The sequence below is a fragment of the Mixophyes fleayi genome, chromosome 6, assembly GCF_038048845.1.
Source record: "Mixophyes fleayi isolate aMixFle1 chromosome 6, aMixFle1.hap1, whole genome shotgun sequence".
Lineage (NCBI taxonomy): Eukaryota > Metazoa > Chordata > Amphibia > Anura > Limnodynastidae > Mixophyes > Mixophyes fleayi.
In genome coordinates, this window is record NC_134407.1 from 179,029,130 (window position 1) to 179,051,523 (window position 22,394).

Genomic DNA, 22,394 nt, shown 5'->3' on the forward strand with positions numbered 1-22,394 from the left:
AATTCCCTAATATAGACACACACACACACAGAGAGACTAGGGTCAATTTTAATAGCAGTCAATTAACCTACCAGTTTGTTTTTGGAGTGTGGGAGGAAACCAGAGCACCTGGAGGAAACCCACGCAAACACAGGGAGTACATACAAACTCCACACAGATAAGGCCATGGTCGGGAATCGAACTCATGACCCCAGTGCTGTGAGGCAGAAGTGCTAACCACTAGGCCACCGTGCTGCCTCCACCTCATCATTTTACCCCCTCCACCTCATAAACTTGCCTTTTTAGAAGCTGTCATCCTCATGTAATCAAAAGTCATGTTCCCTCTTAACTAAAAGTAAGGCAGCTTTTTCATAGAACTCTATTTTAGGAACCAGATAGTGTAATTATAGTATGCGGCTCTGACTGTGAGGATTTAGTGGCCTTACAATGACAAGTGCTCATTAACCATTTTCAGCACTATATTTACAAAGACGGCAGCAGTACAATGGGAGCGTCAGAACCTCGACAACCTTGACCGCAAAGTACTATTTTTGAATCCAATGAATAGATGTTTGATAATCACTTGCAATGAGCACTGCAACCCCCTGCACTGTTATATTAGTGCAACACTACTACAATTCAATCAGTAGCAGCACAGGGATAACTTATAGGTAACCCCAGTTACAATAGTAGACAATAGAGGTATATATTGCCGATTTATATCCATAGTTCACTATTTGAGGTTAGAGCAAATCATCTGCGGTCACTAACAACCTGAGCAAAGACGGCTTCTGTATGATTCCGTTTAATCATTGATTAAATTAAAATGACTGTTGGCTCATAGACGAATGACTTTCACTTTTCATCAATAAAGTTGTAGCGTGATCAATTTCTCCTTGATGAATCTTCTCCTATGTAAGTCTCTCATACAATAGGGGATAGACAACAAAAAGCAAAACAGTGCGTACCATTGTGAAAACACTAGACATATATAAAGGGGCTGATGCAGTGACATCACTGTGCACATGTCCAGAAAGTGGACACTGGCAGATGTGCCGATACAGAATTGTGCGATGTTGTCACTTGCGCCTGCCTGGTGAGGCAGGACTGGGAAAGAAATGTGACTTATTCAGACCTGCTGAAGCATACATATACCTCTGTTGGGAGGCATGTCTTGTGCACCATCTGTATGGCGGGTACAAATACTTGCTGCTGTAGACTTATTATAAACCAGGCGCGTATGCTGCTTATGCAGAGGCGGGCACAAATCGAGACCCGCTCCGGTTTTTAAGAATCGGTTACTCCCATCTTGCGGTCATCCTATCAGCCCCAGGGTGCATTACGCTCCCCTAGAGCTTATTCATAAACAGACACTTCAAAGAATATTTTTTTTCCTGACTGACGCGCTACATACTAGATTTTCCATTGTTATGCAGACTATATTCTCCTAATGTGCTTGTCAACATTGTTGTGCTATAGTGAATGTTTATCTCCTCAGATTAATTGTGTTGTTTTCTGTGAATAACTAACCCTCCCCCTTCCATATGTGGGGATTTCCCGTGTATTCCTTATTTATCTCCCCTTTTGCTTTCTCTACCCCATTACATGCCATTAAAAATCCCAATAAAAATCATAGCAGGAAAAAAAATAATTCTTTTTACATCAAAGAATATTTCACAACTTCATCATAGCGATAAAATCATAGTGATCGCTGTGTTTTTCTTTGTGGATAAAAATTGAGTGCAGACATAGAATCCCTTTTAATTAGGTGAGTTTATTCAATCTGTTATTCAACCATTAGAAATCTCTTCTCACCTTTTGGTTTATTCTGAAACAAACCATATCCTATAAATGTTGTGTTACTTTGAAAACAATAAAGTTAAATAATAACAATTACACCCACAATTCCAGAGATTAATAACAGAGCAGGAATCTTCTTTAGCCACTCTTGTGCATTTCGTGTGTCACCTAACACTCTTCATCAGCAAACTGTGTAAGATAACGAATGACATTGACCAGAGCTCGGTTATATGTTATGAATAGTCTAGAATTATTTTAACTTTATTGTTTTTTTTTTTTTAAAGTACTTCACCATTTTAGATTTGATTTGTTTCAGAATAAAGACTGTTTTTTAAGGAAAGATTTTTATTGGCTTTATACGGTTTTAAATTAAATAGATTCCCATTAATATAGTGAGTGTATTCAGTGTTTTTATTTCGAAAGAAAAGCAAAGTGAGCACTATGACTTCATTTCTTTTCCAATTTTATGTACACGATGCTCAAGCTGTGAATTATTGTTAATTAGGACACATCTATGTAATTATTGTGTAGATCACACGACTCGCAACCATTTGGTCAGATATTGCGGTGGAGTGTGTACGCTCCCACGATCATGTTTTATCGTACCAAACACGTTGCATCATTTGATTTGGTTTTCTAAACTCACTAAAAATCACATTCAATGATGGAACAATGTCGGGCAAATGTGGAAATTTGTACGCACTCACGGCCAGCAGCGTAGGCAGATTTCTGTAGAGTGAACAGAGCAATGATCTTTTCAGCAGACGTTATGAGAAGATCACAGATCTGAAGGTAAATTGTGTAGGTGTGTACCCATGAATCGGCACGCTCATCGGGACTTTCAGTCATAGGTGCAATCGTTACAGAAATCGCATCTGAAGTAAGATTACATAGGTGTGCATCTAGCTTTAGATATAAATCTCCAGGTGTGCATAATACACTTTGTATCTATATATTACTAGTTTTTCACAACGTACACACTATTTTCTTCTTTTTTTTACTTTTGTGTGGGGGACTTACAATAGAGATGATTCCCTAAGGAGACAAGACCAGAACAGTTCTATTGATGAGAAGTGAAACTTATTCGCCTGCTGGTTAATGCGAATATCTAATCAGCCAATCATGTGGCAGCAACTTAAAGCATGGAAGCAATGTGATCTAAGTGACTTTGACTGTGGAATGATTGTTGGTGCCAGACGGGTTTGAGTATGTCAGAAACTGCTGGTCTCTGGGATTTCTCAGAGTTAAGAGAATGGGACGCAATACAAAAAACATCCAGTGGGCAGGTCTTTGTAGCCTAGCTGAACTTGGAGATTTCAATGTGGAATCAAAGGGATTCAACGAAGATTCTGGGTCCGTCAGACCATGATGGATGTATTTTGTTTACACTTAGGACTGCTGAGTTTGTATATTTTCATCTGTCAGCCGATTTATTCTGTGTATAATTTATGATCATTGGCTGCCTCTTCTTCTTTGATTACTTTGTCAATCAGAAACATCTGGTTTCAAGTAAAAGCTTATGTGCATCTGTAGACAATGACCGAGGAGGTCACTGTCTTACAAAATACGTTTTTGAAAATGTGCTTCATGGACTTGTATTGTTGGTGTTAAATGCCGACTCCTGAATGCTGAATTCACATCTTTCCTTCATTAAGAATATTGTTCTAAGTGTGTCTATGCAAACATGCCTGAACCTTCTGCAAACAGGCGTAATTGTAGCCTTGGAACAACATTTTCAATCATTTTGACTAAGCTCCCTGCTAGGCTGTGAGATCTTATCAGTTATATTGCCATGGGCTTCTAAAGGGAAAACTTGCTTAGCTTTCAGATATGAATTGCAGGAAGTGTCTTCTCAGAAGCTGGAGCGTAAAGCAAAATATAACCTTTATAAGCACGATTTTTTTCTTTATATATTTCTCTAAATGTTTTTTTTTTTTTTTTTTAAAAGATCTACACGCTGTTGCTATTTCAAATCCCATTCTTCCTGTTCCTCTTTTTTTTTTTTTCCAAATTAAATTTTGTGCATTAGTGCAGAAAAATGATAATTGTACCCAGCCCTGATCCTGCACATGCTCCGTAATCCAAGCCTCGTTTTCACTTGCGAAGTCTGTATTATAGTTATTTCTGGATGCTGCTGTCATTTTTACACCTCCTACTATATGTCTTTGTAAACTGACACATGAGTTAGCACATTATGCCCCTAGCGAAATTACCGGGAGTAGCACTATGGGATTATGGTCAGCCAAGCTATTTATACTATGGCATTTTTCTGTTGCGATATTTATCATCATTTATAGGGGCATATTCGATTAGGTTTCCGGTACGCGGGAACACGACGAAACGGGCCGCAAAGTCAATCCACGGTACCGCAATAAAGTGGATTTTCGTGCTCACCCCATAGGGTTGCGTAGGAAAATCTGCGTTATTGCGGTGCTGTATTACTGTCAATAGTGCGCAGTGTTACCGCGGACCGGAAACCTAATTGAATATGCCCCATATAGTGTTACCATGTTATGTAATGCTGTACAGAGGACATCAGTATTCAATATGAATTACGTTCCATTTTGATACTTTTCTGAGGTATGGGGGAGATTCAATTGCTAGCTATGTGGTGCCCAGACATCACCGCGATGTCTGCTACACGCATTGCCAGTCATTACGGTAGGAATTGCCGCTCATTTTTCTATGTATCTTTATGGGGAACGAGAACAAATAAACAGAGATCCCTGTCATAACATAGGCGCGCTGTGTCTCCGTGGATGTTCTGGAGACACCTAGCACTGAATTGAATTTCCCCCATGTGCATTCTGTGAAATAGTCCTTCATTCATAAAGGTTTTCCCTTGGTTATGCATTCGACACATTTGTGTCTCACAGCCCTTGGCTGGATGTGTTAAAACTCTTGCAGCTTAGAATTCGCTCAGAATTGTATTGCCCTCCAGTAACTCATTCTATTATGAAGTGACATGAGCAATGTGTGAGGAGGGGAATCCGCATACAAAAACTTAGATAGTGGAACGTGTATTATCCCCCAGGAGCACAGAGTAGTAATGCCAAGCTGGGTACACACTACAGGTTTTTCACCCGATTATCGTGCCAGTCACACAATAAACGACTGTTATGTCCGATATCGCATTAGTGTGTACGCTCCCACGCTCATGGTTTATCATACCAAAGCACATCGTATCGTTTAATTTTCTTTTATAACCTGGCTAAAAATCTCTATAAAACGATGGAATGATGTTGGGTAAATCCTGCAGTGTGTACGCACTCACGGCCAGCAGTGTAGGCAGATCTCCATACAGTGTGCAGAGTTACCATCTTCTCAGCAGATGGTTATGACAGATGAAGAGCACAGATCTGAAGGTAAATCGTGTATACTGTGTACACATGTATCAGAAGGCTGATGGGGACTTTCAGATGTTTGTAAAATTGTTATTAAAGATATCGAATCGGGAGAAATTTTCTGTAGTGTGTACTCAGCTTAAGTCTCCTGTGCCGGAACGTTGTGCTGTCAGAGCAGCTCTGTATAACAAAGATCACACATCCAACTCATTTATTTTGGCCGTTAAGTAATTCTCTAATAACTGGCTGAGAGCATTATTGTACTACAGCTTTCTGATTTGTCTTGCTCCTAATTGAGGATATATGCCACTTGGCTGTCGCTGGACCCATAGTAAATAGTTATTACTGAGACCATTTTCTAAGCTGTAATTTAATGTGGTCACTAACTTTAGATTACTCAAGGTAGACCAAACTCTGAGTGCTGATTTCTAATGTCTTATTTAATATTACAGGACACAATAATCTTCTTAACTGTCGGAGATGAAAAAACATCAGGACTATTCCTCCTTACTGGTCCACCAGAAGTCATTGAGAATTTAGGACCAAGGTGTGTTTTCATTGTGTGTGCATGTTGTTATATGTGTGTGTATATTTTCATGCATAATAAAAATTGTATGACAAGAATGTTATTTCTATGTGCCAGTTGTAAAATGCTTGTTAATCCCATTATTTCCCATTTGTATGTATCTATTGTTGATGGAGAAGACAAATGTAAGTCCAGGCTGTAGGAATTGCTTAGCTTTTATCAATATATTACGGAGTCAGCTTGTATTTCTTGAGGGATAATACTTTATAATTACTCCCTTTACATGTCATATATATATATATATATATATAGACTATATCATATGTACAGCCGATTCCCAATAGATAAAATAGTCTGGGTGAATGGCGTGTCTGGTAGCTTCTAATTAATGAAAATCAGCTATATACCACATAAAGTTTCCAAAAGTAAAGTGGATATAGGCTTCCACCCGTCTATTACTGGCTAAAGATCTATTACATGCTGTCCCAGCATCAAGACCACTGTTATTATGGAAAGTATATTGCTACCTGTCTGTCAATGCTCCATATTAATTGTGGATTAATGGAGATTAAGTCGGCTGTATTTCTTAAGGGATAAGAAATTTTTCCTTTATCATGACATTAATTTGGCTATCTAGTATATGCAGCTGAATCTAATTAGATAGGGTATAAAAATTTTCCTTGAATCCAAATGGTTATCTAGCAAGATTAGTAGCTTCCAATGCTATTGTACGCTGCCCCAGCACAAGAAGCCGCTATTAATACGGGGAGTGTATTGCTACCTGGTACAGCTCTATACTAACTGTGGATTTGATGGAGCTGTAAGCCGAGAATAGTAAGCAGTCTCTTCAGTGGGGTAGAGGTATATCCGGCAAAATGCCAACGCCTTTTTTGCTAGTTAGTGTTTTGTCAAGGCAAAGCAGTTCACTTTTTAACAAATACATAATTTTAACGATATCAAATAAGTTATATTTTAACTTCATGACGTCCCTCTCAGCTTTATATTTCATATATACTAGTGAGTTATAGTGCACCATACAATTTGTTAACAAAACAGTCTGTTCATTTTTTTTTAACAAGATTCCCTAGTTTTTGGTAGCACCCCGATGAAGTTCAATATAACTTATCTAATGGTTATCGTTGCTATATAGTGTAACTTCAGGGAACATAACTCCCATTGATTGGTGCGACAGAATTTATTCTATTTCCTCTTTTAGAAATCACCATCATTCATGTTTGGTCATAGACTGTACAGAGGGATAGCATAAAGCTATATAGTAGGATCAGGTATGGTGCTAGTGAGAACAAGAGCAGTTTCTATGACAGGATAATAGAAGCAGTTTGTTGAATGTACACAGTAAGTCCAGAATTGTTGTAGCAGTAGTAAAATGTATATCTATAAAATAAACAGGGTATAAAGGTAACTATGATAGCACTGTTGTGTGCTGTAAATGTGTAGCAGGGCCATATTGTTTCATGCTACAGCAAATAAAAGGATCTATTGCCCTAAGAAAAAGTTGCATTTACCCGTAAATTTTACTTTCCTTAGATAGAGGTTCATTGCTTAGTGGTTTTGCTTGTGGCCCCTAAAACTTCAAGGATTATAAACGTCCACATTTTTTTTTTTTTCATGCGTTGGGTGAATAACTCACTCCAGAAACTTATTGGTCACCCTACCCTAGAATTTCTTGTACACCCAACTTGCAATACATGCAGATGGGTGCTTTTAATATTTTATGATCCAGAGAAATTTAAATGGGGTGGGGGTTTAGTGGCGTAAAGGTCAGTATATGATTGACTGTTGGTGAATAACAACATCCAATCAGAAGCAACCTAGTGTATTTTTATTCCTTTATAGGTAGACTAATCTTCTAACTTTGCTGTAATAAACACTGCATCTTATAGTTTCAGTATACTTTTTACTGTGTTAGTTTTGGATGACAGAATTTTATTTAGAATAATTTTTGAACCTTATAACTAGTAACATACAGGTGCTTTAAGTTTATATGTGTTGTAGCTTTAGTTTTTTAGTTTACAGATTTTGTTTGTCTGCATATGGGCAGAGGCAGGTAATGGAGAGGCTGAAGTTAGGGATCAAATGTGTTATTGAAAATTATTATTTTATTGTTTGTTCATATAGTGCCAACCTAAACTGTAGAGATGTACAATCAAGTAAACAAATGATATAACACGAGTAACAATACAGTAACATACGTGCAGACGTTCTTGATATGATTAAATATATGATTAATCTTTTCTCTATCCTACCAGAGTTTCCAAAATCCTGGATGGTAAAGGAGCGGGAAAGAAGGGCCGTTTCCAGGGCAAAGCCAATAAGATGAGCCAGAGAGGAGAAGTAGAGAGTCTGCTACAAGAGGTGATGAATGGCTCCAGGGTGAAGGAGGAATGAGAACAGACCTTGATCACCACTATGGAACGCTGCTGTTCCACCACAATCCCTCATCAACCAGCACTAACCCATATATACAATGGGGTGAATTCAATGGGCCGCGTTACTCTCGAAAGTAACTTGGTTTGTGAACTTTTACCGTAACTACGGTAATAATGCGCATTATTTCCGTTCGTACAGTCATTTTTAAAGTTGATTTCCAGGTTTAAATTACTGTATAATGTTCTCTAGGATTACCTCATAAAGATGACTAGGTCACCGTGCTGTCCGTTTACTCTCTGTTCACTCTCTGGAGAATGCACCATAGGTGACTGTAAACTACTCCTACAAACACATTCAAGTCCTTTATTTATCATTATCCGTGCAGTTGAGTTTGTAGTGAACTTGTGCTGTCACCTGGGGGATAGAACGGTTTTCTGGTTTCTGTTTAGTCACATCAGTTACTTGCAGAAAGGAACTGGTACAATAAAATCAACATTGTTATTAGCTGGAGTATTTCAATTGCTGACTTTTTATTGATCAACTGTTTCTAAGACGCGGGCTTTTGAAGGGCATACACTTTAGTGAGGTATTTATTATCGTTTAGTTATATAGCGCCACCATTCTATGCAGCGCTGTACAGAGAACTCGCATCAGTCCCTGCCCCATTGGAGCTTACAGTCTAAATTCCCCAACACACACACTCTAGGGTCAGTTTGTAGTTAGCACCCAATTAAGCTACTGTGTATGACTTTGGAGGCTGGGTGGAAACCAATGTGACCAGAGGAGATCCACGCAAACACGGGGAGAGTATACAAACTGCAGACAGATAGGGGCCTGGTCGATAATTGAACTTATGACCGCAGCTCTGTGAGAAAACCACCCAATATGCCTGCCATCTGTCTACTATTAAAAGCTTACAGTCTATCCCTCTACCAATAATAATATCATTTAGACTCCCATTTGTTTCTGTCATTGCCCAAGGGTAATACTGTATCCTTTCCCTTTCTGTTCTAGTCATGTTTAGTTCAATCAAAATGCTGCAACAAACTAAAGTTCTATATTATTACCATTTATTTATATAGCGCCACTGATTCCGCAGCGCTGTACAGAGAACTCACATCAGTCCCTGCCTCATTGGGGCTTACAGTCTATATCCCCTAACACACACACACACACACACACACACACACACCACACACCACACACACACACACCAATTTGATAGCAGCCAGTTAACCTACCAGTATATTTTTGGAGTGTGGGAGGAAACCGGAGCACCCGGAGGAAACCCACGCAAACACGGGGAGAACATACAAACTCCACACAGATGAGGCCATGGTCGGGAATTGAACTCATGACCCCAGTACTGTAAGGCAGAAGTGCTAAACACTTAGCCACTGTGCTGCCCAGCATCTACCTATATATGTCTTCAAGTACTAATATAGGAAATAAATAGTAATCAGATACCAAAAACCCTATGTAATTTCATAAAATGCTGAATGGTTTACGAAGCATCTACTGCCCACTCTCTACGTCATACCTGATGTCCAGACCAAGAAGGTTTATCCAACAGTAGCACATGGTCCTTTGTTTACTGATGTCTCCTGAGGCCCAATATACATAATGTACATTATGGTGATTGTTGTCAGGTGACACAGCCAATTAGCACCCCTACATGTTTTACAGTCCATACTTTTAGATTACTTTTATACCGAGCTTTGGTTTTGTCTGTCCCCAGTTTTGCTGTCTGCACATGAACCGCACTGAAGAAGACTATTTCATATTAATATATTAAGATGTATTCCAGTATATCCTTTCAGCCAATAAAATCAGCCTCCCTCTGAGAAGAGATGAAAATACATGTCTGAGTTATGACAACTGTTCAAGCAAATGATTACATGAACTAGTGAAATATTTTTGGATAAACTTTACAACTTTAAAGACAATTGAGTAACTTCCTTGGCATGTAATTTGTTCTGTGATGTTAGAGCTTTCATCGCCCAATAAAAGACCTCATCCTCCACCAATGCTGTTCTTTCCAAACCAATCTCAACTGACTTTTTGGATTGCGAGTTTTTCTTTCTGTCCAAACAAACATGGAAATGATTACAAAGTGAAGATCTCAATAACACATTCTGTGTTAATTCTCTTTTGAGAAAAACAAAGACCACATGAATGTCTTTACAATATATGCCTGTAAAAGAAAAACCCCAGAAGTACAGCCACCATTGTTTACCACCAAAATAATTGTAAATAGCAAACTGCTATAAATAATCAAAGTACAAATGACATGGGGATGAAGTAATTATCCTATGGTAATATGGGCAGAGCAGTTCAAATTTTGTCTGAGAACACCAATATTCCACTGCTAATTACAGGCTCTCCTGTGCCGATATAGGAACTTATAATATCACTATTAAACTTGTCAAATAAATCAGAAAACCCAAATAGTTCTGTGGTACATGATGATGATGGTACACAGACTGCTTCTGTTTCACGATGTGCAGAGAGGTGAGGGAGAAAAGGGGAGCAGAGTAATAGGCAGAGGAAGTGTATGTGTAAAACTGTAACATTTATTTTCTGCCCTTTCGTGTGCGAGGTATGTCTATTAAATAACTCACCTTTATTTATTGGTATTACAAATTTAATGTGTGTCCCCTTCAATATACTCCCTATTTGCACTAATACATCGCTGTAGTCTTCTTTTCCATTGGTCGAAGGCATGGAGCAAATCAGTTTATGTCACTTGTTTCAACATATCTGCCGTTTTCTTCTTTACAGCGTCAACTGACTCAAAATGTGTCCCTTTAAGCACTGATTTAACTTTTGGGAAAAGATAAAAATTCTTGGTGATGCCTGTGTTTTCCAATGCATTGACTATCTTTTGGTTTCAGGATCGTACTGGAAGATCCAGGTCTCATCACAAGTGATTACTTTATAAAACAGAACGTTGCATGGAATGTTGTGTTGACACAGATCCAAATCTTTTTGCTCTGGTGTGAGAACCCTTGGGACCATCTTTGCACAAACTTTTGTCATGTTAAGATCACGCAAAATTTTCCATACGATGTCTTTGTCAATGTTCACGTATTCAGCTATCAATTGAACACTGAGTCTGCGGTCTTTTTGAACAATCTGACTGATTTTTTTTTTCTACATTTTCTTCAGTTCTAGTAGTGCAAGGTCGTCCAGGGCGTTCATCATCTTCAACATTCTCACGTCCCTCGCTAAATCTTTTGTGCCACTCAAACACACGCGCACGAGACAGGCAGTCATTCCCATAGACCGTAGTAAGCATTTGAAAACATTCTGTTGGTGTTTTGTGCATTTTTTACTAAAAATTTCAAGTTGACATGTTGTTCAACTTTTAAACTTAGCATTTTTTCAGCACTCTACAGAAAACGCAACTAAATAGTGACTCACAATCAACTGAACGTCATAGAGTGTTGCAGCTTGTCATGCAGATTCAGACCAGTTCATGGTTAGTACGTATGCAGTTATAACCGTATCTGACTGCTTTGTTTACTAGGTGGAATCACAGTCTCGTTGTTTAATAGACATACCTCGTATGTTACTAATGTTATTACAGTTTGGGGTCTCTTTATTTTTTATTTTATTAAATATATTGTCTTAACATATTACTGAGATTATGGGTTGTACAGCTCTTTTGAAGGTTAGAGTGTCATACATTTGTGCCTCCAAATGTATCAGGTTGCCCATCACTGCTCTAATGGGTCTCCAAAAGTGGCTCTCTCAAAACCCCTAAATTGAATATGGTTTAGAAGAAACCGCCATTAGCAATGTTAAAGAAAACCTCCCTCTGCACACCACAGAAAAATTCTCCTGATGCAATATTGTTAATGATTTTACCAACGACTGAAAGTCCCAATCAGCATGTCGAATCTTGTGTACACACTACACACGTTATACAAGATTTACCTTCAGATCTCTGCTCTTCAGCTGCCATAACTACTGGCTGAAGAGATTGTGACTCTGTAAACTCTGGAGATCTGCCTACACTGCTGGTCATGAGTGCAGACAGATGTCAGAATTTGCCAACATTGTTCCATCCTTTATATTTTTTTTTTAGTTTGTTTATAAAATCAGATCAAATGTTATGATGTGCTTTGGCACAATAAAACGTGGTTGTGGGAGCGTATACACTAATGCGATATCGGACCTAACAGTCGTTTATCGTGTGATTGGCATGATAATTGGGTGAGAAACTTGTAGTGAGTCGTCAGCCTTACTCAGCATTGGGTACAATATTCAAGGTGGTGAGCCCAAACAAACTTTCAAGCCACCACACCTAAGTAGCATTGCGCCCCTCCTTGTTCCCCTGGCCAGTGGGTACCTGGGAAATAAAATAAATCTTGTGCCTTATATTGATTAATAATTATTAGTACCTCCTTATATATTGATTGGGCAGCACGGTGGATTAGTGGTTAGCACTTCTGCCTCACAGCACTAGGGTCATGAGTTCAATTCCCAATCAGGACTGTGGGAGTTTGTATGTTCTCCCCATGTTTGCTTGGGTTTCCTCCGGATGCTTTTGTTTCCTCCCACACTTCAAAAACATACTGGTAGGTTAATTGACTGCTATCAAATTGACCTTAGTTTCTTTGTGTGTGTGTTAGGGAATTTAGACTGTAAGCTCCAATGGGGCAGGGACTGATGTGAATAAGTTCTCTGTACATCGCTGTGGAATTAGTGGCGCTATATAAATAGATGATAAGGATGATATTGATTAATGAATAACTGTGCCCCTTATAGGGATTAATACATAATACATTGCTTAAGAATTACTAGTGCCCACTTATATTCAATAAGTTAGAAATATTTTATCCATTTTTTATATCACTGTGCCCCTTTTATCCTTCTGTAGTGGAGTGGGATGAATATATACCTACTGTCGTCGTCTTTTCTTGTTCCGATGTAAAATGTATGGAGTAAGAAAAACCATGCAGACGAAACAGACTGCTCCTGATGCGTAATGAGCTAATGTGGTAAGCCTGCCTACTTAACAACGGGCAGCCAATCAGGAGTGGCCCGTCAGAGATGACATTTCGGGGGAAATTTAATATCTTGTAATTTTTATGGTGAATTTGAAGTTGACGCAGTTATATTGTCCTCCAAGCTGCTATATTTACTCTCCAGTGGTTATAGAAATAAAAAAAAAATGATTACGTCGCCAAAACCTGAAAATTGACATTGTCACAGGGGAGTTTTTCTTGATCTTTAATGAGTCAAAGATAAAACGTAGAAATTGGTTTGGATATTATAATATACCATATTATAAAGGTTTACGTTAATGTTAGTTTGGCAATTTCAGTGCTCTATTGTGAAACCTAAGAAATGGATTAGACCACTTCCTATGGGATGATAGCAGTCACTGCCAAATGAAGGAATGGACTGATTCCATTATTTTGGAATTTGGACAAATCCAACATGTTCCCATAAGACAATGTACTGAGCTCAAAATTCCCTTGTTTCAGTCTATCAAAGCCAGTATATCCCCCTGGCTGTGGTTTCTCACATGTAAGACATTAATGGTTTGACCTTGGACATTTTGTGCAGTAAAATCTTGAAAAAATATTTGATACAAATCTTAGAATTTAGCAGTAACCCTTTAGGGGACATGATTGTGTTACATAGCTCCAGCATAGCTGAGTAAATCAAGGCTAGCCACATGTATGAGAGATGCTTGTTATGTATAGTATTCTACCATGTTCAGTTAAAGGGTTTTACATCTCAAGACAACTTTAATTTAAAACTTTGTACATGCCCTCCCTTCACATTTGCTTTTTCTCTCTGGCTTCCATCTGTGTTTTTCACCAATGTTTTTACATCAAGTAGGAACAATTGTTTATTTTCATTGACTTGGGATATGATGCAGTTTAGTTCTGTTTTGTGTTTTATCCAAGGACAGTACAAATAAGCAACTCTTATTAAGTGACATAAAGGATTTGGTGGAAAGCACAGGGTTGTAGAAAGAAGAAGCAGTGTATTTTTTATTGATAATGTTACATTATGAGCAGAAAACAAAACCTTCTACATCCTAAAATTATGCATTAACCAAAAGGACTCGCATCCTACAACAATGAAGGAGCAGTGTATTTAGTAATACGTTTAAGAGGGCATGTAGAAACCAATACATGTACAAAGTAGTAAATTAAATTTGTACTGGGGTGCCTTGGAGATCTCACAGGGGGGCCTCGGCCAGGGCCAGTGGTAAGCAAATAATAATGTATTTTTTCATTCAATAATGCTTTTTCTTTCAATACAAATCATATAATACACTTTACTAAAGAGAGTAATACAAATAAATACATTAAACAGCAAACATGAATTGCTATTTGAATAATATAAAAGGAATATGTACTCTATGTAATAAGGTTTAAAATTTTTGGCAAATTAGCTTGGTTGTGCCCCCTCCATCACACTGTGTCCCCTTTTGATTCCACTGTGCCCCTACATCATCACACTGTGCACCGTTAACACACTGCCCTCTCCTTCATCACACTGTGCCCTCTCCTCCATCACACACTGCCCTCTCCTCCATCACACTGTGCCCTCTCCTCCATCACACTGCGCCCTCTCCTCCATCACACTGCGCCCTCTCCTCCATCACACTGTGCCCTCTCCTCCATCACACACTGCCCTCTCCTCCATCACACACTGCCCTCTCCTCCATCACACTGTGCCCTCTCCTCCATCACACTGTGCCCTCTCCTCATCCCTCTGATACTGCCTTCTCATCCACACTGCTGCTGCCTCCCTTCTTTATCAGCGTTGCTGTTTCTCCTTTTCCCTACATACTGCCCCCCCTCCTTTTTCACCACATACTGTCCCCCTCCGTCATTTACTTACCTTTCTATGACCTTCTTTCCTTTCCTTCTCTTCTCTTCTTCTGTCGTCTTCTCTTCTCGTGGGCTGGGGACGCTGCTCCTCTCTGCGCGCTCCTCGCTGCCAGTGTCGGGACGTGATGATGTCAAGCCCGACACTGTCAGTGAGAAGGGAGCGGAGGGGAGGAGTTTTTTTTTACCTATTTATTTTCTTTATTTTTTTCTAATGTGCCAACGATAAAGCGGGGATGGCAGCGAAGGGGAGTGCACCTCGATCTTGGAGTTCCGCCAGCCCTGACCATAAGCCTTGAAAGGGTTTTTTTTTTACTGTAAGTGGGGTTAAACTGTGTAATTCCTCACTACAGGAAGTAGCGATAGCAAATTCACTGACAGCGATTATAATGTATTAAATGCCTTGATCCAGGGAATTTATCTGATTGCTATTTTTGAGGTCAGGAAGGGATTTCATCCCTTCCTGTGAGGCTAAGATTGCTGCTGTTACTCTTTTGGGTTTTGTTTTCCTTTCCTATTAACAAACACAATTAGATTGTATACAAAGTTCAACTTGATGGATTTGTTTCTTTTTTTTCAAACTGACTAACTATGTAACAAATGTAATAATTTATGAACCAGTAACATAGATTTATGAATGATTGATGAAATAAATCATGTTGGTTGTACTTGAGAACTGCAGCTACAAATCCCTCCACTAGGGGCATTGTTACATTGGAGCCTGTGACTGATATGAGGCAGCTCCCGGTCACCTAAATATCCAGATATGTAAGAAGATTTTTCCCATGAAAGGTGATATAAGGTATTAAGAGTAGGAGTATGAGTAACTTAATGAAAAACTCTTAAGGTGATATATAACTTTTTTTTACCATTGTCCTATGCAGAGCCACAGCTCTCTTTTCAAAGTAAATTTGTTTGTGATTTTAGAGAGGAGTCGCCGCCTCTAGCTAAGGTAAGAGAGAGAACTGCGTTCGGATGGAGGGGTGGAGAGAGAACTGTGTGGGGATGGAAGAAAGGAGTGATAATTGTAGGGATGGAGGGGTGGAGAGAGAACTGTGTGGGGATGGAGGGGTGAAGAGAGAACTGCGTGGGGATGGAGGGGTGGAGAGAGAACTGTGTGGGGATGGAAGAAAGGAGTGAGAATTGGAGGGGTGGAGAGAGAACTGTGGGGATGGAGGGGTGGAGAGAGAACTGCGTGGGGATGGAGGGGTGAAGAGAGAACTGCATGGGGATGGAGGGGTGGAGAGAGAACTGTGTGGGGATGGAAGAAAGGAGTGAGAATTGTAGGGATGGAGGGGTGGAGAGAGAACTGCGTGGGGATGGAGGGGTGGAGAGGGAACTGTGTGGGGATGGAGGGGTGAAGAGAGAACTGCGTGGGGATGGAAGAAAGGAGTGAAAATTGTAGGGATGGAGGGGTGGAGAGAGAACTGCGTGGGGATGGAGGGATGAAGAGAGAACTGCGTGGGGATGGAGGGGTGAAGAGAGAACTGCGTGGGGATGGAGGGGTGTAGAGAGAACTGTGTGGGGATGGAAAAAAGGAGTGAGAAATGGAGGGGTGGAGAGAGAACTGTGTGGGGATGGAGGGGTGGAGAGAGAACTGCGTGGGGATGGATGGGAGAAGTGAGAACGGCAGGAGGATGGAGGGGAAGAGAAAGACCTTACTCTAGAGGGCCCAGATTTTCCCACTACTCCATGAACACACTGCTAATCGACACAAACTGATGTACTGATTCACTATGCATGGACAGACTAGAAGAGAGTTGCATGGCAGGATCAGCAGCCAGCCCAGGAAAACTCAGGTCTGACTGTTCTATGTATAACAGTAAGTTGTATATACACCAATCATCCACACATTAAAAAGCTACCTGCCTAATATTGTGTAGATCCCACAGCCGTTGAACCGTTGAGGCATGGACTTCACAAGATCTCTGAAGGTGTTCTTTGCAATCAGGCACCAAGAATTTAGCAGCAGATCCTTTAAGTCCTGTAAATTGTGAGGTGGGGCCTCCATGGCTTGAACTTAATTTTTCAGCACATCCCACAGATGCTCGATTGATTGAGATCTGGGGAATTTGGAGGCCAGTCAACACCTTGAGCTCTTTGTCATATTCCACAAGCCATTACTAAACAGAGATGCAGGGCACATTATCCTGTTGAAAGAGGCAACTGGCATCAGGGAATACCGTTGCCATGAAGGGTTGTACTTGGTCTGCAACAATGTTTAGATATGTGGTACGTTTCAAAGTAACATCCACATGAATGCCAGGACCTGAACTTTCCCAGCAGAACATTGCCCAGAGCATCACACTGCCACTGCCAGCTTGCCTTCTTCCCATAGTGTATACTGGAGCCATCTCTTCCCCAGGTAAACAATGCACACGCACATGTCCGTTCACATGATGTAAAAGAAAACGTGATTCATCATCCCAGGCCACCTTATTCCATTGCTCCATGGTCTGGTTCTGGTGCTCACATGTTCATTATAGGCACTTTCGGCAGTGGACAGGGGTCAGCATGGTCTGCGGCTACTTCGTCCCATACGCAGCAAGCTGCGATGCACTGTGTGTTCTTACACCTTTTTATTACAGCATTAACCTTTTCAGCAATTTGTGCTACAGTCACTCTTCTGTGGGGTTGGACCAGGCTGAGCCTTGGGCGTCCATGACCCTGTCGCTGGTTCATAAACACACCGTAAGGTTAATTTTTGTGAATTAATATACCATATGTTTTTGGGAGAAAACGAGCACCCTGAGAAAACGCATGGGGAGAACATATAAACTAGCAATACTAACCACTGTACCACCCCACACAGAGTGTGAAACCTTTATGAAGACAAAAAAAAGTATATAAAATAGAGAATGAAAAGAGCTTGTAAAACTTTGATGATAAAACAAGCATTTCTAGATCTGATAATCCTATGCCACATGTCTCTGCTGCTACTAGAGTCACGGGGCCTGATTCCTCAAGGCACGTGTCTGCCGATTTGTGCGTATTGCGCGCAAAATCACTCTGCGTATACCCAGAATCGGGCCATACGTAACTAAGCGCAGCAATGTTCACTGCATCTATATAAATCACGCAAAAAGGAAAATTAGATTGGCTAAATTAGAAAACGAAAAACAAGTTGCAAAAGAAAGTAAGAGAAACCCTAAAAAGTTTTTCAAGTATATAAATGGCAAAAGGATAAAAAAAAAAGACAATATAGCACCCTTAAGAAATGAGATGGGTGGATTGATTAATGATGAAAAAGCAGAGGTATTAAATACTTTCTTTTCTTCAGTACTTACTACACAGGAATAAATGGTAGGAATAATACATAAAATGGAAATGCAACCGTTCCAATAATTAATACTTGGCTGACAAAGGAAGAAGTCCAAAGGGGACTGAATAAAATTAAGATAAATAAAGCTCCAGGTCCAGTTGGCATGCACCCAAGGGTTCTTAAGGAGCTAAACTCAGAAACAGCTAGACCTCTATTCCTAATTCTCGTAGATTCAATTTCATCTGGCTCAGTACCGAGGGATTGGCAAATGGCAGATGTGGTGCAGTTGGTAAAAAACAAATTGAGATCACAACCAGGGATATCCATTCTACAATTATATCGCTAAGTTAGCTATATATCTAACCCCGAGATTTAGCAATCCAGAACTAGGTACAAAGCAATTCACCCCCCTCTCAACTTAAACAGGAAACTACAGTAATGCGAGTGGTTTGATCCCTGTTTGCAATTGAGGAACATCGATTACCAATACCTGTTGGAGAACTTATTATAGTTGCAATCGTAAGGTGCTATTATGATATTCTAGCTATGTACTGCGATACTATAGAAGGATATAGTGAATTTTGCACAGCATTTTTAAAACCACATTTCACAATCACTTTGTTTTTAACATTTTGCTGTTTTAAATTTAGATGATTCAAATATACCTTTATAAAAGTTAAGTTTTATTTAGAGATGAGCGGGCTCGGATTCCGCTAATCCGAGCCCACCCGAACAGTGCGGATCCGAACGGGATCCGAGCACTGTTTGGATATTTCCGGCGGGCAAAAAAATGAAAACGAGGCTCTGTCGTCCAAGTCTCGCTTCGAATCTCGCGAGGGGTGGGAGGGAGGGCCCAGAACAATTCCATCTTGTACCTCTTTTTTTGGCATTATGTGCTCAAGCTACCTCGGTGCAACCTTTTGGCCTAAAAACAATATTGTGAGGTGTTCAGAATAGACTGGAAATTAGTGGAAATGATTGTTATTGAATGTTATTGAGGTTAATAATAGCGTAGGAGTGAAAAAAAACCCCACAAAACTGTTTTTTAGCACTTTTTATGTTTTTTTCAAAATAAATCCGAATCCAAAACCTTAAATCCGAACCAAAACCTTTCGTCAGGTGTTTTGCGAAACAAATTCGAACCCAAAACCTCAAGCAAATCCGAATCCAAAACACAAAACACGAGACACCAAAAGTGGCCGGTGCACATCCCTAGTTTTATTGTATGCGAGGGGTTACAAATTGAAAATTAACAGACTGTAGTGCACAAATTTCTGCCAGCTCTTTTTCTCTTCTTTTCTCCTATTGTTGAGAGCTGCAGGTTTTTCTTGGGCATATTTTTTATTTATATTATAATAAGTTGTATTTAATTGTGCATTACTATCAATTGTTTAATTAGCGCCTGATGGTTTTTTTTTTTTTCTATATTGTCCCTATATCTCTGGTTTTTTCAACATTACCCCCATATGACCAAACCTTTTCAAGCTGGGAGAGTAGTATTTGAGACTAATATATCTGCATTTTGCGTTTTTTGTTCTTCATTATATTTAATACATTATTATCAGCAGCGGAAGCTATTTATATAGCACCACTAATTCTGCAGCGCTGTTCAGAGAACTCACTCACATCATATACTTATATTTTATCTGTCCATATGTTTTGAAAAAAATATTATTTTGTCTTGGGTTTTAGATTTTTTATTCTCATACCTGGCTGAATAATACAGCACATGTGATATTAATACATTTTCACTTAATTTGCTTCTCCCCAAATGGCTGGGATGTAGTGTAAAGCATGGTGATAATATAGAGGTCTTCCCCTGTGGGTTTTGACACTTGCTCAACGTTTTGCTGAAGAACTAACGTGTCTGGTTGTTTGTCCGTTGTTGCATACGTGTCTCTGCAATTGTTTTTCAGGACACTAGTTGTGTTATCTGTTTTCTAAGAAAGGAGGTGACAGGTTACATGCCTTAAATTAGAGGGAATGCACACAAAGCAATTATGTTTCAGGGAGGACTTTACAGAATAGAAAGTCTGACACAGGAATTTTTGTTTTGTTATGCTTTAAGCCCAAAACATGTTATACCAATAGCGTTCCTCACAGCTATAAATCTGCTAAATGTGCCTAAGGAAGTGGTGCATTAAAATAAACAATTTTTTTTTATTAATTAATGAAATCAGTGGCTAAGCATCAATCAGTAATGGTGCCTCCAATTATGTGGTTGGAATAGCAATATGTAAATTAATAATTTTTATTTTTGTATTTAAAGGTGCAGATATATTTTCGATTTTTAAAGAGTAATTCAACTTGGTGCCCAAGGATTGCTCACTTGGTATATGACGTTCATTTGGTCTGTGAGGTTCCACTGTGTGTACCCGCTGTCAGGGCCGGATTTACCAATATGCAACCTAGGCAATTGCCTAGAGCCCAGCGGTCCCCAGAGGGCCCTCCCAGGGCCGGCGGTGAGACCAACCTTTAAAAATGGGCGGCTACTTATGGGCCAGTGCTATTTGCTTGCCCCCCTGGGCTAAAGTCTGCCAGCCAGACCCTGAATAGGGGTATATGTTATGCTAAAAACTATAGTGCTATGGATTTTTTTAGGGAGGGGGCCCCAAACCAGTATCTTGCCTAGGGCCCCATGAGGCCTAAATCCGGCTCTGCCCGCCGTGCCCTCCACTGTTACCTTACTCCTGCTGGCAAAGTGTTGTGGGTGAACAAAAGTGGTGCAGATCCAGATCAGAATCTATGTCAGTGAGCTGTCACTCACAATAATGCTGCAGTAGCATATTTACAATTTGTTTAACAAAATTATTGTTTAATTACTGTTTAAAAATAGTGAAAATTTTGTTGTTTCCTGATATTGGTGCAATGGAAAGTAGGAGGGTAAAACAATGTCTCATGTGAGGATGACACAGACACAATCATATTTGTGGAAGGGACTATTGTGTTTTTGGGTCTCTTGCATCGCTTATGTCACTTGCTCAGGGCTATTATAGTCCCCATGTTTTGCACCAGAAATCTTTCTCCCAATGCTTTATATTCAGATGTAGACAAATTAAATGGTTTAATGATGGTTTGATAACAAAAAGTAAGTATTGGATAGATTTTATGGTCCGTGTAAGCTTCATCCCATGAGTGTCCCTTTTTTATCCACAAATATGGGACCCCTGCTTGTGAATTGACAACCTACATTGTTATACCTATTGTGCCTCATTCATTAAGGAACGTAAGGCAACAAAATGAGTAAGTCTTCTCCTGGGCAAATCCATGTTACAATGCATGGGGTGCAGTTTATTATTTTGTACATAGGTTAAATACTGGCTGTTTTTTTCATGTAGTACTCAAATACATAATAGCTTTATTTTTACACTGAAAGTTTATCTAGGACATGCCTTACCGCAATAAATCTGTCCCCGCATTTTAAATTTAGCCCCCCCTCCAATGCAACATAGTTTTGCCAAGGTGCAAAGTTACTCATTTTTTTTGCTTTCCTTTACTTAATGAATCAGACCCATTGTGTATCCATTGAGTGTGCTTGACATCTACACATTAACTGCTAAAATATCTGATAAATCATTGTCCTCCCCTTCATTTTCATAATACCGCTTAAGGCAGTGTTGGGTAAGTGAGCTGGAGTATGTGGTGAGGTCTGAGCAGGCCCGGCGCTCCCATTAGGCAAGGTTAGGCAGTTGCCTAGGGCGCCGGGCTCTGGAGGGCGCCACAGAATAAAAATTACTTTAAAACTGTGCGGCGACCGCTGACTATACCTTCCACGGCCGCCGCACAGCTTCCGATAAATCCACGGGGAGGGGGAAGGGGCTATGGATCATCACCGCCGCCTGTCTGCTCCGTCTCCTCCCCTCCACTCACTCACTGTCAGGCATGACATCATCATCACGGGTCGACAGTGTCAGTGAGTGGAGGGGAGGAGACGGAGCAGAGAGGAGCAGCTTTATGGAGGCAAGTAAAGGTAAGGAAAGACGTGGAGAGGGGGGGGCACAGATTATGAAAGTGTGCCAGGGGGGGGGGCGCAGATTGTGAAAGTGTGCCTAGGGCGCCAAGGACCCTAGCACCGGCCCTGGGTCTGAGTAGTATGCGGGGGTAAGAGAGTAAGTTTTGGAAATGTATATGGGATTTGAAGGCATGTGTGGGCATTTTATGGCAAGTGAGAGGGTCTGACAATTTTGGGCCTGAGGACATATAGGGATATTTTTGGCAAGTGGGGTTCTGAGGAA

At 40.0% G+C, this 22,394-nt stretch overlaps 2 protein-coding genes across 3 annotated transcripts in view; one reads left to right on the forward strand and one right to left on the reverse strand.

Moving 5' to 3' along the window:
- LOC142094855 (alanyl-tRNA editing protein Aarsd1-B-like) overlaps nt 1–11,678 on the forward strand; it is a 51,456-nt gene extending 39,778 nt beyond the window's left edge. For both annotated transcript variants that reach the window (XM_075177425.1, XM_075177423.1), the window contains 2 exons: nt 5,576–5,670; nt 7,920–11,678. In XM_075177425.1, the coding sequence (XP_075033526.1) occupies nt 5,576–5,670; nt 7,920–8,058 (234 nt within the window). In that variant the 3' untranslated portion in view covers nt 8,059–11,678. The remainder of the gene's footprint in view (nt 1–5,575; nt 5,671–7,919) is intronic.
- The window catches only part of IFI35 (interferon induced protein 35), a 721,240-nt gene that overhangs the window by 164,028 nt on the left and 534,818 nt on the right, over nt 1–22,394 (reverse strand). The gene's annotated exons all lie outside the window — the stretch shown is intronic.